At 44.3% G+C, this 14,831-nt stretch overlaps 1 protein-coding gene across 1 annotated transcript in view; it reads left to right on the plus strand.

Moving 5' to 3' along the window:
• LOC141148420 (RNA exonuclease 1 homolog) overlaps window positions 1–14,831 on the plus strand; it is a 196,085-nt gene that overhangs the window by 61,123 nt on the left and 120,131 nt on the right. Inside the window, exon 5 of the mRNA XM_073635918.1 lies at window positions 12,084–12,214. Within this exon, the coding sequence (XP_073492019.1) occupies window positions 12,084–12,214 (131 nt within the window). The remainder of the gene's footprint in view (window positions 1–12,083; window positions 12,215–14,831) is intronic.

The raw sequence follows: 14,831 nt of genomic DNA on the forward strand, positions 1-14,831 counted from the left end.
TAAACACTAAGGGTCCTTTCACACGGGGTGGATCCGTGATGATCCACCCCGTGAACATCCGCTTGCTCAGTGGGGATCGCCCCGCCGATCCCCGCTGAGCAGGCAGATGACAGGTCCGTCGCTGCACACTGTGCAGCGACGGACCTGTCAGAGCGCCGCTCTCCCCTATGGGGGATCGGATGACGACGGACCGTAGAGTCCGTCGTCACCCGATCCGATCACGGAAGGAAAAGTAGGTTTTTCCGCCGTTACACTTTTTCGGATCGGAGCGGGTCGGATGTCAGCGGACATGTCACCGCTGACATCCGACGCTCCATAGAGGTCTATGGAGGGTCCGTTCAGGTCCGCCTAAAAAACTGACAGGCGGACCTGAACGGATCGTTCATGTGAAAGAGGCCTAAACCTTTTTCTGACATTTTGTTGGTTTCAAGTCAAATTTTTTTTTTTTTTGCGAGAAAATTACTTACAACCCCCAAACATATATATATATATATATATATATATATATATATATATATATATATATATATATATATATATATATATATATATATATATATATATATATATATATATATATATATATATATATATATATATATATATATATATATATAGTCGGGCAAAAAAGTATTTATTCAGCCACCAATTGTGCAAGTTCTCCCACTTAAAAAGATGAGGCCTGTAATCGTCATCATGGGTATACCTCAACTATGAGAGACAAAATGTGGAAACGAATCCAGACAATCACATTGCAAATAAATTCTTACAAAAATCAGACAAATTATGGTGGAAAATAAGTATTTTGTCAATATCAAAAGTTCATCTCAAAACTTTATTATATATCCTTTGTTGGCAATGACAGAGGTCAAAAATTTTCTGCAAGTCTTCACAAGGTTGTCACTCACTGTTGCTGGTATGTTGGCCCATTCCTCCATGCAGATCTCCTCTAGAGCAGTGATGTTTTGGAGCTGTTGCTGGGCAACACGGACTTTCAACTCCCTCCAAAGGTTTTCTATGGGGTTGAGATCTGGAGACTGGCTAGGCCACTCCAGGACCTTGAAATGCTTCTTATGAAGCCACTCCTTCGTTGCCCGGGCGGTGTGTTTGGGATCATTGTCATGCTGAAAGACCCAGCCACGTTTCATCTTCAATGCCCTTGCTGATGGGAGGAGGTTTGCACTCAAAATCTCACGATACATGGCCCCATTCATTCTTTCATGTACACGGATCAGTTGTCCTGTTCCCTTTGCAGAGAAACAGCCCCAAAGCATGATGTTGCCACCCCCATGCTTCACAGTAGGCATGGTGCTCTTTGGTTGCAACTCAGCATTCTCTCTGCTCCAAACATGACGAGTTGTGCTTCTACCAAACAGTTCTACTTTGGTTTCATCTGACCATATGACATTTTCCCAATCCTCTTCTGGATCATCCAAATGCTCTCTAGCAAACCTCAGACGGGCCTGGACATGTACTGGCTTAAGCAGGGGGACACGTCTGGTACTGCAGGATCTGAGTCCCTGGCGGCGTAGTGTTTTACTGATGGTAGCCTTTTTTTTACGTTGGTCCCAGCTCTCTGCAGGTCATTCACTAGGTCCCCCCGTGTGGTTCTGGGATTTTTGCTCACCGTTCTTGTGATCATTTTGACCCCATGAGGTGAGATCTTGCGTGGAGCCCCAGATCGAGGGAGATTATCAGTGGTCTTGTATGTCTTCCATTTTCTAATTATTGCTCCCACAGTTGATTTCTTCACACCAAGCTGCTTGCCTATTGCAGATTCAGTCTTCCCAGCCTGGTGCAGGTCTACAATTTTGTTTCTGGTGTCCTTTGACAGCTCTTTGGTCTTCACCATAGTGGAGTTTGGAGTGTGACTGTTTGAGGTTGTGGACAGGTGTCCTTTATACTGATAACAAGTTTGAACAGGTGCCATTAATACAGGTAATGAGTGGAGGACAGAGGAGCCTCTTAAAGAAGAAGATACAGGTCTGTGAGAGCCAGAAATCTTGCTTGTTTGTAGGTGACCAAATACTTATTTTCCACCATAATTTGCAAATTCTTTCAAAAATCAGACAATGTGTTTGTCTGGATTTGATTCCACATTTTGTCTCTCATAGTTGAGGTATACCTATGATGAAATCACAGGCCTCTCTCCTTTTTAAGTGGGAGAACTTGCACAATTGGTGGCTGACTTATATATATATATATATATATATATATATATATATATATATATATATATATATATATATATATATTACACATTATACACAATTTTTTTGCTTAGAATAAGAACGATTCTCGCAACATAATTGTTCACTTTATACAAAAAAAATTCAAAAAAAAAGTAACTACCTATTATTTTTTTTTTTTTTTTTTTTTTTTTTTAAATTGCATTTGAAAGACCGCTGCACAAATACAAAAAATATTGCAACAACCACCATTTTATTCTCTAGGGTAAAAAAAAAAGGTAAAGTACTGTTTTTATTTATTTTTTTGTATAAAGTGAACGATTTTACGTTGCGAGAATCGTTCTTATTCTAAGCAAAAAATTGTGATTCTCATTTTGGCCAGAATTGTGCAGCTCACACACACTACTTTCACTCATGGTTAGTGTTTGGCTGAAGCCATTTATTATAAATCAACTGTTTACTCATTTTAAATCATGACAACTGGGGGCGTGGCCTGGACATGGCTGTGTGAAGACGTGTGTCTGAGGAGCTCCCGGCCCGTCCTTAACGGCTTTAAAGCAGTACTTTCTCGCTTAGACAAATCGGCATGTACTCTGCTGGAAAGCGGAGAGGCAGACACACAAAACAAACAACTCCAAAGACACGACGGAGTGCAGACATCCAACAATTTCTACTAAACAACTCCGGTGCCTCCCCGGGTCTCAAGATGGCGGACGCCACGAGGCCTGACTCTCATGGAGACCGTTTGCCACTGATCGCCTCCACATCTGCCCAGACAGCGACACAGACTACCCCCAACATGGACTTCACCATACCTGCAATGTTCCGGTCGGGAACACAAGAACTCTCACAGGCACCGCTGACCCTGAGAGCGGATGCCGAATTGAAAGCGATCCTGCAGGCTCTCCCAACCAGGAACGACATAGAATAAATAGTGAACAAGCTGGAGGCATCCCACAGACAGGAGATAGTGGTAGTACGGCAGGAGGTACAGGTCTTGCATGACCGGATGGACACAGGAGAAACATCGGTGGCAGTGCTGGAGAGAAGGATCTCTGCAGTTGAAGCCTCATGTACCACCCAGGCAAACACAATTCTTAACCAGCAACTCCAGTTGGAGGAAATGGAGGACCGCAGCAGTCGAAACAATCTGCGTCTGCGAGGTCTTCCAGAGGCTACGGGCATGGAGGACCTGACAGCTACAATCATGGCGATCTTCCGAGACCTGATGGGGGAACTATATCCAAACAGCCTCTCCTTCGATAGAATACACAGAGCCCTAGGACCCCGATCGACAGACCTGGAGAGACCGAGGGACGTCATATGCAGGATCCATCAATATGCCCAAAAAGAGATGATACTTCGGGCAGCCTGGGAGAAGGGCAACATGGAGTTTGATGGAGCCTGCATAAGGATCATGCCGGACCTGTCTAGACCGACGCTGCAGAGAAGAGCTCTCTTGACCGGTACTGGAAGCAGCTAGACGGTCTGGGGCTACCTATCGCTGGGGATTCCCCATCTCAGTAATTGTTAAAAAGGCACAACATTCGTTCACCTTACGGAACCCCACAGATCTTCCGGCTCTCTTTACATTTTTGGAGATCGAACCAGTTGAAGTACCCGACTGGCTCCAGATGCTTCAGCCGTACAATTCCCACACCGGACCATCGCACCAGAGGAGAGCACGGTCACCGAGGCCGCAGAGGAACCGGAACAGACCGAGATACAGCTCTGCAGAGGCACCAAGAGAGGACTGAATAACCGCGACTGACGGGTAAGCTGAGAGGACTTGCCTCCCTATGGTAATAACCCCATCCATGATTGATATACACCCACAGGTTTCCTCCGTCCTTATCTAACTCTACCAAACTGTGTCTATCATTGAGTTTTTCTACTTCAAAATTTTCATAATTTTTTATTATTTCACTGGGTTTAACTTTACCGAGTGGGGGTGATTCTCGTACGGCGGAGACTGATTCCTCCAGAACTGTTCACCGGACAGTGGGAGGCATGGGGGAGGGGGAGTCACCATTGAAATGTGACGCTATACAGCCAAGAGGCACGGCCCCATGTATACAGACACAGAGAATAAAGGGCGGGGAAAGGACCTCCGAGAACAACCTCCTGACCTCTTCTCTGCGCGGTCTCCTGCATACAGTACACTGATGAACGCATTGAGCCAGTGAAGGAACAGAAAAAGGTATGGAGGAGGGATGATGCCCTGCCCTATCTGCATTATGCCTCGGGTGAGCCATACACGGATAGGCTCTCTTGATTGTCCCCCCCATGTATCCCACGAGACTTCTACCGGATCTAAGCCCTTATCCACCTTCTGCTTTGTTGCTTTCCCTGCTATACTGGGGGGGTGCATAAACATTGACCAACGCAGAAACTGTAAACAAGAAAAATAGTAGAGTGATAAGATAATGACCTGGCAATATTGTCGTACATTGCGCTGCAGTTATAGAAGATACTTACCGGGCGCTAGACAAAAGTATTTTTACAGGAACCTGGTCACTCTTTTTAACCTAGTTGATTGACTGTGTTGTATGGTTGAAATAATGTTTAATGCTTAAAGTTGCTCTACACAAGGGAATTCTCTTACACATATAGAGTACAGGTGAACTCACCCTAGCGAGTAGAGCAAACAACCAGAATAAAATCTAGGACACATACTCATGGAGGGGCTCTATTCCAGTTTCACTAGAAATTGAGCAACTTAACGGGAAGCAGACTCTAGAAGTAGAGGAGAGAAGACTGAACCCTCACTACATCACAGTCAACACAGGATCACCTTATTACACACATAGAGATGCAGGTTCTCCAGTAATAGGGGGATGCAGACAAACTATCACGGGATAACGGGCAGGTACTGGATAAGCTAGCCCCCCATACCTCACAGACCATGATTGACTAGAAACCTTAGATAAATACAAGATTCACAGAACAGATAGGGATTAGGAAAGGAGGAACTGAGGGGAAACGTTACTTGACATGGGAGAGGCAATCTCAGCGATACTGTTATGTTTTCCCTTTTTCTGTTTATAAGGTTACATGTTTTGTTATACTTACTAAGATTTACATGTCTACTGAGAATAGATAACTTGCGTTATCAGGCTGGGGGGGATGGGTAGTGCCGGGAGGGCCTCTCCCGGTCATCTCTTACCTCTTCCCCAATAGGACGAAGCACGTCTTGTGGTACATACCAGAGAAAGCTTCAATACACACGGTTTGGGTATTTGTATTTTTTTAAACGGACAGGATAGTTGTACTATCTGACACTTGCCGTTCCTTCTTTGACGGCATTTACTTTTTGTCTTAAATTATCTTTTCCTCCCTTTTCTCCTCTGCATCTTGCTAACTTTCTCTTTTCTTACTCTACCCCACTCCCCCCCTTCCATTTATCTGTGGTTTTCTCACTCTCATTAGCCACAGTCAGGGAGAATATGGACTCTTTAAACATTCATTCCATAAACGCGAGGGGCCTAAACATACCTGAAAAGCGATGAATGCTCCTAAATGACCTTAAAAGGGCACACACTGACATAGCGCTCATACAGGAGACACATTTCAGAACAAACAAACTCATCTACCTCAAAAGTCGTCCATTCCCCCATGTATACCACGCAACGAACGCGACCACTAAATCAAAAGGGGTGTCAATACTTATTGCAGGGACTGTGCCGTGGACATGTAGTGACGTACGTGCAGACCCGGAAGGGCGGTACGTATTTGTCAAGGGAACATTAAGGAATACACGGGTCACCGTGGCCACGGTATATGCCCCCAATGACAGACAGGACGCATTCCTACACCGTACATTGAAGCTGCTTTCGGACTTTCAGGAAGGTCAATTGATTCTAGGGGGAGACTTTAATACGCCTCTCAATCCTGCAGTTTTTACCTCCTCAAATGTCTCCTCTATGCGAGCGAGTAATCTTAAGAGGATAACGAAAGACCTTCATAATGCCCAACTGATAGACATCTGGAGACTGACTCACTCAGGGGAAAGACTATACTTTTTACTCGACTCCACATAAAGTATATTCAAGACTGGACTACTTTTTTATTCCCCATAGACAGTTAGAGGCTATCCAAGCAGTGGAAATAGGCAGCGCCACCTGGTCAGACCACGCTCCTATCACCATGCGCTACTGCCTATCGTCCAATTGGAACACTAGATCCAGATTCTGGAGACTTAATGAAAGTCTACTGCAAACACCAGAAGTCCTGACAGATATTGAGAAGGAACTGCAACACTTTTTCCAGACAAATGACATTGACAACTGTGACCCGGGTATCTTATGGGAGGTGCACAAAGCCGTAATGAGGGGAGTGTTCATCAAACACGGAGCGCGTATCAAAAAAGAAAGAGAACACTTGTTACTGGAACTTCTTAAGAAGATCCAGGTCACAGAAACAAAGCACAAGATAACACCGACCACATCCCTAGAGACAGAACTGATGACACTAAGAAAACAAATTTTGGAGCTACTACAATATAGGGCCAAAGCAGCACTACAGAGGTGTCGTAAACTCTCCTATGAATCAGGGAATAAATGTGGGAAATTGCTTGCCAATGCGGTACGAAATCTAAGACTTAACACATATATACTCCAGATAATAGACCAATCAGGACAGAAGAAGAATACACCGACACAGATAGCGGGGGAATTTAGAGATTTTTACACCTCCCTTTATAATCTTCCTGTTAGACTGCCCAATGACACAAAAATAAAGGAATACCTCTCTGCATCTCAGATCCCCCAACTGACGCCAGAGAACAGCGCAGAACTAGAAGAACCCATCACCTTAGAAGATATACAGCAGGTAGTGAAAGGCATGAAACCAGGCAAAGCCCCGGGCCCAGATGGACTCACCCTGCAGTATTATCAAATCCTACAACCTATCCAAGGCCCTTATATGGTACGACTATTTAATGGCCTAAACAATGGAGTCTCCTTTCCTAGAGATACGCTTAGGGCACACATTTCTATAATACTAAAAGAAGGCAAAGACCCAACTGCCTGCGGCAGCTATAGGCCCATATCCCTTCTAAATGTGGATCTTAAAGTATTCGCAAAAGTGTTAGCCAATAGATTAACTCAGTTTATGCCTGATCTAATTCATGTCGACCAAGTAGGATTTATCCCTGCAAGAGAGGCACGGGATAACACTACAAAAGTACTAAATCTTATTCACGTAGCTACCCAACAGAAGACCCCATGCGTCTTTCTCAGCACAGACGCTGAGAAAGCGTTTGACCGTGTCAATTGGGGATTCATGTCAGCAGTCCTCAAACAAATAGGCTTAGGGAATAAAATGATACAGTGGATCTCGAGTATTTACACTATACCTACGGCTCAGGTCAAGGCAAATGGGATTTTGTCAGACCCCTTTACAATAGCTAATGGTACCAGACAGGGCTGCCCATTATCGCCGTTGCTATTTGCCCTAACACTTGAGCCATTTTTGTGCATGGTCCGCTCGAACCCAGACATAACCGGGGTAACGGTGAAGGGCACTCAATACAAAATCTCTGCGTACGCAGACGACCTCATGTTCACCCTATCCAATCCAATGATCTCAATACCAAACCTACTCAAAGAGTTCAACAGATATGGAGCCCTGACTAATTTAAAAATAAACTTTGACAAATCGGCCGCGATGGGAATAAATATCCCACCGGGCAGAGTGGACTCATTGAAGTCGCAATTTAAATTCAAATGGTCAACGGACTTTCTTAAATATCTCGGCACCCAAATTCCGAATGACTTAAAACGTACCTTTGACCTCAACTTTCCACCCTTACTGACTGAGACCCGGTTACTACTGCAAGACTGGCGAAAGGGACTTCACTCATGGTTTGGCAGGTGTAACCTGCTTAAAATGTCGATACTCCCGAAATTCTTGTACCTGTTCCAGGCCCTCCCAATTAAAATCCCACCTAAATATTTTGAACAAATACACTCATTATTTACCCGATTTATTTGGGCACACTCTAAACCTAGGCTACGTAGAAACTTCTTAACATTACCCAAAAATATGGGAGGAATTGCCCTCCCAGATCTGAAAAAGTACTACACAGCGGTCCACTTGGGTAGAATAATAGACTGGAACCGTCATTATAAAAACAAACTGTGGACACAATTGGAGCAGGCACAGTCCGAAATTACACTAAAAGGAGCAATCTGGTGTTATGACCAGATCTCCTCACAGTTAAAGTCTCACCCGGTCATCGGTGCCACCCTTCGGATTGGAGGGTCTGTGATTTCCGCAAACCTCTTATCCACCAATGACTCCCCTCTTTATCCCATACTGGGCAACCCTGCTTTTATGCCTGGCCTGGGAAGGGAGGGGTATAAGACATTGACATCAGCAGGAAAAGACAGAGCAGCACATTTTTTAATAGATAATGCCTGGCCGTCCCTACAATCCCTTACGGATGTTAGAGGACAATTCAAACTGTCGTTTTGGGAAGCCTTAAAACTGCACCACTTTCTACACTCAATCCCTAATCCAATGCACTTCAGTAGAGACTTGACGACCTTTGAAGACTATTGCAGAGATGAGGGAGTTTTACCCCAAGTTCTATCTAAAATGTATATCTTGCTTAATACCCCGGTGGAACTACCAGACTTGACACACATAAAAAAATGGGAAACAGACTTAAAATGCCAGTTTACGGACACCCAAAAACTAACGATAATTAGGTTTTCTCTGAAATCATCCATGTGTACAAAGACGCAGGAACTCAATTACAAAATATTGACCAGATGGTATTATACCCCTGTCAGACTTCACAAGATGTTTCCTCGTTCCTCAGAGGGATGCTAGAGATGCCACTCTGCCAAAGGAACACTCCTCCACATTTTTTGGTCCTGCCCTCTGTTGCAGCACTTTTGGACAACAGTCCGAACGATTTCTCAGAAATTTACGGAATACCCGATGAATGACAATCCAGCTTTTATACTGCTGCATGTCTCCTCTATTCCGCCAAAGAAATATAAGAAATCAATAATACGACATTTACTAAATGCAGCTAAATCCTGCATCCCACTATTGTGGAAAAAAACTTCACCCCCGACGGTGGGAATGTGGCTGCGCAGAGTGGAGGAGATCAGGAGATTGGAGGACTTAGTCCTCACGGCACAGAATAAGCAGGAACAACATCTCAACACCTGGACGCACTAGAATATATTTATATGTTCAGATGAAGGGCAGGCTATGCTAGCGACTTGACCATATACTATTGGATCAATACTCCATCTGAGGAACCTGGAGACGCTAATTCCACAGACCACCCTTATACTACCCCCCCCCCCCCCCCCCACTTCCCTTCCCAGCTTGTACTCACCTCTATGACTGCTTCTCCCTCTCCCTGTCTCTCCTTCTTTTCTCTTCGTTAGTTTTTTCTTTTTCTTTTTCTTTCCGTGGGAATTCTGGTGATCCTAGACTGAGATCATTACGTATCTATGTGTTGAGCTCGACTGAAAGGAACACGGGATTCAACCAGACATAAAAGAATACAGAAACAAGGTTCAGAATTGGTTGTAGAATGCTCGATTACAGTTACCACACGTGTATACCTTCTAGTGTACGAGAATTATTGTTGTGAGATACTGTAACATGTCTTATATTTTGACTTTCTGTTTAAGAAAATAATAACATTTATATTTGAAAAAAATAAATCATGACAACTGAAAGTACCCAAATGACCCTGATCAAAAGTTTACATACCCCAGTTCTTAATACCATGTATTACCCCCCCCTTTAACATCAAAGACAGCTTGAAGTCTTTTGTGGTATTTGTGGACGAGGCTCTTTAGCTTCTCAGATGGGAAACCTGCCCATTCCTCTTGGCAAAAAGCCTCCAGTTCCTGTAAATTCTTGGGCTGTCTTGAATGAACTGCATGTTTGAGATCTCCCCAGAGTGGCTCAATGATATTGAGGTCAGGAGACTGAGATGGCCATTCCAGAACCTTTGCTTTATTCATCTGTAGCCAATGACAGGTCAACTTGGCCTTGTGTTTTGGATCATTGTCATGTTGGAATGTCCAGGTATGTCCCATGCGCAGCTTCCTGGCTGATGAATGCAAATGTTCCTTTGGTATTTTTTGATAACATACTGCATTCATCTTGCCATCAATTTTGACAAAATTTCCTGTGCCTTTGTAAAAATTTCCCCAAAACATCAGCGATCCACCTCTGTGTTTCACAGTAGGATTGGTGTACCTTTTCATCATAGGCCTTGTTGACTTCTCTCCCAAATGTAGCATTTATGGTTGTGGCCAAAAAGCTCAATTTTGGTCTCATCACTCCAAATGACTGTCAGAAGGTTTGAGGCTTGTCTTTGTGCTATTTGGCATATTGTAAGTGGGAAACTTTGTGGCATTTGCATAGTAATGGCTTTCTTCTGGTGACTCGACCATGCAGCCCATCTTTCTTCAAGTGCCTCCTTATTGTGCATCTTGAAACAGCCACACCACATGTTTTCAGAGTCCTGTATTTCACCTGAAGTTATTTGTGGGTTTTTCTTTGCATCCCAAACCATTTTCCTCGTAGTTGTGGCTGAAATTTTAGTTGGTCTACCTGACCATGGTTTGGTTTCAACAGAACCCCTAATTTTCCACTTCTTGCTTAGAGTTTTAACACTGCTGATTGGCATTTTCAATTCCTTGGTTATCTTTTTATATCCCTTTTCCTGTTTTATACAGTTCATCTACCTTTTCCCGCAGATCCTTTGACAATTCTTTTTGCTTTCCCCATGAGTCAGAATCCAAAAATGTCAGTGCAGCACTAGATGAAAGATGCAAGGGTTTGTCAGGAGTCCAGAAACTCATTGACCTTTTTTACACACATACTAATTACAAGCAACAGATCACAGGTGAGGATGGTTACCTTTTTTATACAGCCATTCAAACCCCTTTGTGTCAACTTGTGTGCATGTTATCAGACCAAAATCACCAGGGCATGGAAACTTCTGATCACGGTCATTTTGGGTTGTTTCTGTTGCCATTAAAAAATCTTTATCATTCATATATTCTGCCAAAGTATGTAAATTTTATGAGCACAACTGTATGTACAGTCAGGTCCATAAATATTGGGACATCGACTCAATTCTAAACATTTTTTGGCTCTATACACCACCACAATGGATTTGAAATGAAACAAACAAGATGTGCTTTAACTGCAGACTTTCAGCTTTAATTTGAGGGTATTTACATCCAAATCAGGTGAACAATGATTTGAAACGTTTCATTTCAAATCCATTGTGGTGGGGTATAGAGCCAAAAAGATTAGAATTGTCGATGTCCCAATATTTATGGACTTGACTGTACGTGTGTTATATTATATTTTCTATATCTCTATCCCGCTGCACCCTTGGCAGTCAACCAGTGACATCACCAGACCCCAGTAGATGTGGGAGCAGAAGTTCAAAATGTTCTTTCATAATTTGGGCTTACTTGGGTAGGCAGGGCCAAAATTGCTTATATTGAGCCTGTTAGTGCGCTTTTCTCAACTAGGGTTCCTCTAAAGGTTTTTTTGGGTTGGTTGAGCAATAGGCAACTTCTGCCTTTCAGATAAGTAACCAATGGCAACATTGATCTTTTTAGCTATCTGTAAGTGGGTAATACTTCCCAATGACCACAAATGTAAAGTGTTTTATAGTAACCATTACAGTAATGTACTGTGAGCTGCAGATGTAGTAACTATTAGCGATTCCCCCTGAGCCCAGAAAGTTTATTCAAGGGTTCTACTGATGGGAAATGTGAGTACACTAATTACACTCAAGGAAATTGTGTGAGGGCAGACATGTTTTTTTAAATGACAGATCTGTCAGTAAGCAAACTACTGTAATTATGTAAATTTTAACTAAATTGCTTTCCTCAGTTTGTGTTAACTTAGTCGAGGTGCAGCCGATTCTTCCATCTAGAAGTCAGATAAGTGGACAAGGAAGTACACTCTTAACTACAGTAAAATCTGGTTGCCCTCAAAGAAGAACACTGCCAACCCCAGCAAAGGTAACACATTTCATTAAAATTATGACAAAGTGAAACTAGCTTGAAATTGTCTTTTAATCAAAACTTTTTTTGGATGAAGTAGGGAATTGACTGTCCTGTTGATTTTTTTTTTTTTTTTTTTCTTACTCCCTGTCCTGAAGACGCAATGGGAGGTGAGTGGAAATACCCTCAGTGGCTCAGGTGTACCATTAGAAGATAATCCCTCCTGTTCTAAAAGCAACTAAAGTTTTGAGGACAATTGTCACCAGGACGAATCAAGGATTGCCCTGCCTAGTAGGGTCACAAACCAAAATAACCTGACCGAGCTTGTAACTATTCCCTTCGCTACCCAAACTGTAACAATGTTTTATCCAGATACAGTAGTAAACATTTAGAACTTCTATCAGGCTGTTATTGTCTTGTTCCCAATAAGGCGATTCTTCATTCTATTTGGTCTAAAGTGAGAAGTAATAACCCTTAAAGTGGACCTTGTAGTACAAAGCAAGGTCTGCTTTTGTCCATGCCCCCCTCTCCCTGTTAAAACACTGGCTGACAGTATTTCCAAAATGTACTGGTAGAGCAGTGAAGAAAGTTAGATTATATAGTTTGCTTAACCCTGGTCTTCTGCATTGCTGGACATCATGCCACTATCCTTCCTGGAAAATTATTGGGAATAATGTGTACCCTAAATCTCATGAGAAAATACTCCAGTCCAGCGTAAGTATAACTTCTTATAAGATCTGAGCTCCTCTACTCTCCACATGAGGCCACTCTTGCCTTTGTGCCACAGGTGGAAGACTGACTTGAGGCAATGTGTTTTTTTTTTTTTTTCCCCCTTTCGTCTTTCAGGACAGCCACCTTTTTGAGAGACCTCTGCGTCTCCCTTCTCAGGGAACACCACCACCACTAGAGATTTAAGCCACTTGCCGTTGGCTCCCGGTCAAGTCCCCCTTTTTTGGTGCTCGGAGGGGAGGCTTTGTACGTCTGAGATCCTGGGGGGGGGGGACGACTGTATTGCAGTGGCAGGCAGGTATGCAGGTATTCGTGGCTGTGTCTTGGGGATCTTTTTGTCATTTCAGGGCAAAGCCACAGAAAAGTCTAGATCCCCACACAGCTCCAAGAGGAGGTGCCCAGCATGCAGGACCACTATGGGGGATTCCTTGGCCCAAGATGCTTTGTAGGGAGTGCATTGAAGCCTTAGTGAAGGAGCATTCAGCAGAGCAGGGTTTGGACTTGGCAGCTTCCGTTAAGGAGCTTTCTAGCACCTTTAAATAGCTGTTTGCAAGCTTCCAGCCTCCGCAACCCCCCGCTAATCCTCCGCCAGTGCAGCAGAGCATCGCACCTGGTCCACTGGCGGTTCCCTCCAGCAGTAAAGGGTTACCCGGGGACACCAAAGAGGTACTAGAGGAAGATCCTGACAGCGTGTCCTCAGCCTCCCTAGGGGAGTCAGAGGGAGAGTGGGTGGATGGTAAATCCACTAGAACCTGGGGGGCGTGGCCGGGATGTAAGAGAGAGGACGTGTGGAGACTGAGCTCCGCTCCAACATCCATCCTGATCACTTTTCCAGCGCCGATTCTTCTGAGATCCGGCACCCTGGGGTCCAGAAAGGCTCACGGAACACCGCGGGGTCCCCCCATATCCCCGGGTAAGCTCCGGTCCTCCTCTTCTTCCAGCGCCGCCAAGTCCGCAGCCGCCATCTTGCCCACGAGGCCTCCTGCAGGAAAAATGTCAGTCGGCACACAGACGCTCCCCGACTCTGCCTCCTCATCTGCAGCCTCTCATGCTGAGCTGCTGGCGGCAATCAAGGCAGGGAACGACCTGGTAATGGTCAAAATAGATCATCTGGCCACAGATATCAGCCTAATCCGGCATGATATGGACAAATTCAGATCCCGCTTTGCAGAGGCTGAAGGCCGGATATCACAGCTAGAGGATGGAACTAGGTCAGATTCCAGGGACCTCCGTGCACTACAACTGCAAGTAAAGGCTCTGCAGGAGAAATCTGTGGACACAGAAAACCGCCTGAGGAGAAACAACATAAGGATTATTGGCCTCCCTGAGAAAACAGAAGGAAATAAACCTGCTGAATTTGCAGAATCCTTCCTTATTTCATTGTTGGATCTACCTGCCATGCCTCCCACTTTTGTGGTAGAAAGGGCACACAGAGTCCTGCCAACCCCTCCAATCCCTGGTAACCCTCCCAGGCCGTTTCTGCTAAGGCTTCTGAACTACAGAGACAGATAGGATCCTGGCAGCAGCTAGAGATAAACAGGAACTGCGATTCAACAATGCAAAAATCATGTTTCCTGACTATTCCCCTGAGGTTCAGCAGCGACGCCGGTCCTTCACAGAGGTCAGAAGACAGCCAAGGGACAAGGGCCTCAAGTTCAGCTTACTATATCCCAGCAAGCTCCGAGTCGTGGATGGCGACCGTGCACACTTCTTCATTGATCCGGAGGCTGCCATGTCTTGGCTAGATGGTCGTAAGTGACGCATGCAATGCTGTTAATATCGCTACCATTTACAGTCTCCCTGGTATGGCCCATCCAGTGCCTTTTTTGTTCTTACCGTTACTTTCACGTTTTACTACATGCAACACCCTGGATGAATGCCTCTCAGCCAGGAGGATTACAGCTTG

Source organism: Aquarana catesbeiana, linkage group LG01 (genome assembly GCF_042186555.1).
Source record: "Aquarana catesbeiana isolate 2022-GZ linkage group LG01, ASM4218655v1, whole genome shotgun sequence".
NCBI classification, from domain to species: Eukaryota; Metazoa; Chordata; class Amphibia; order Anura; family Ranidae; genus Aquarana; species Aquarana catesbeiana.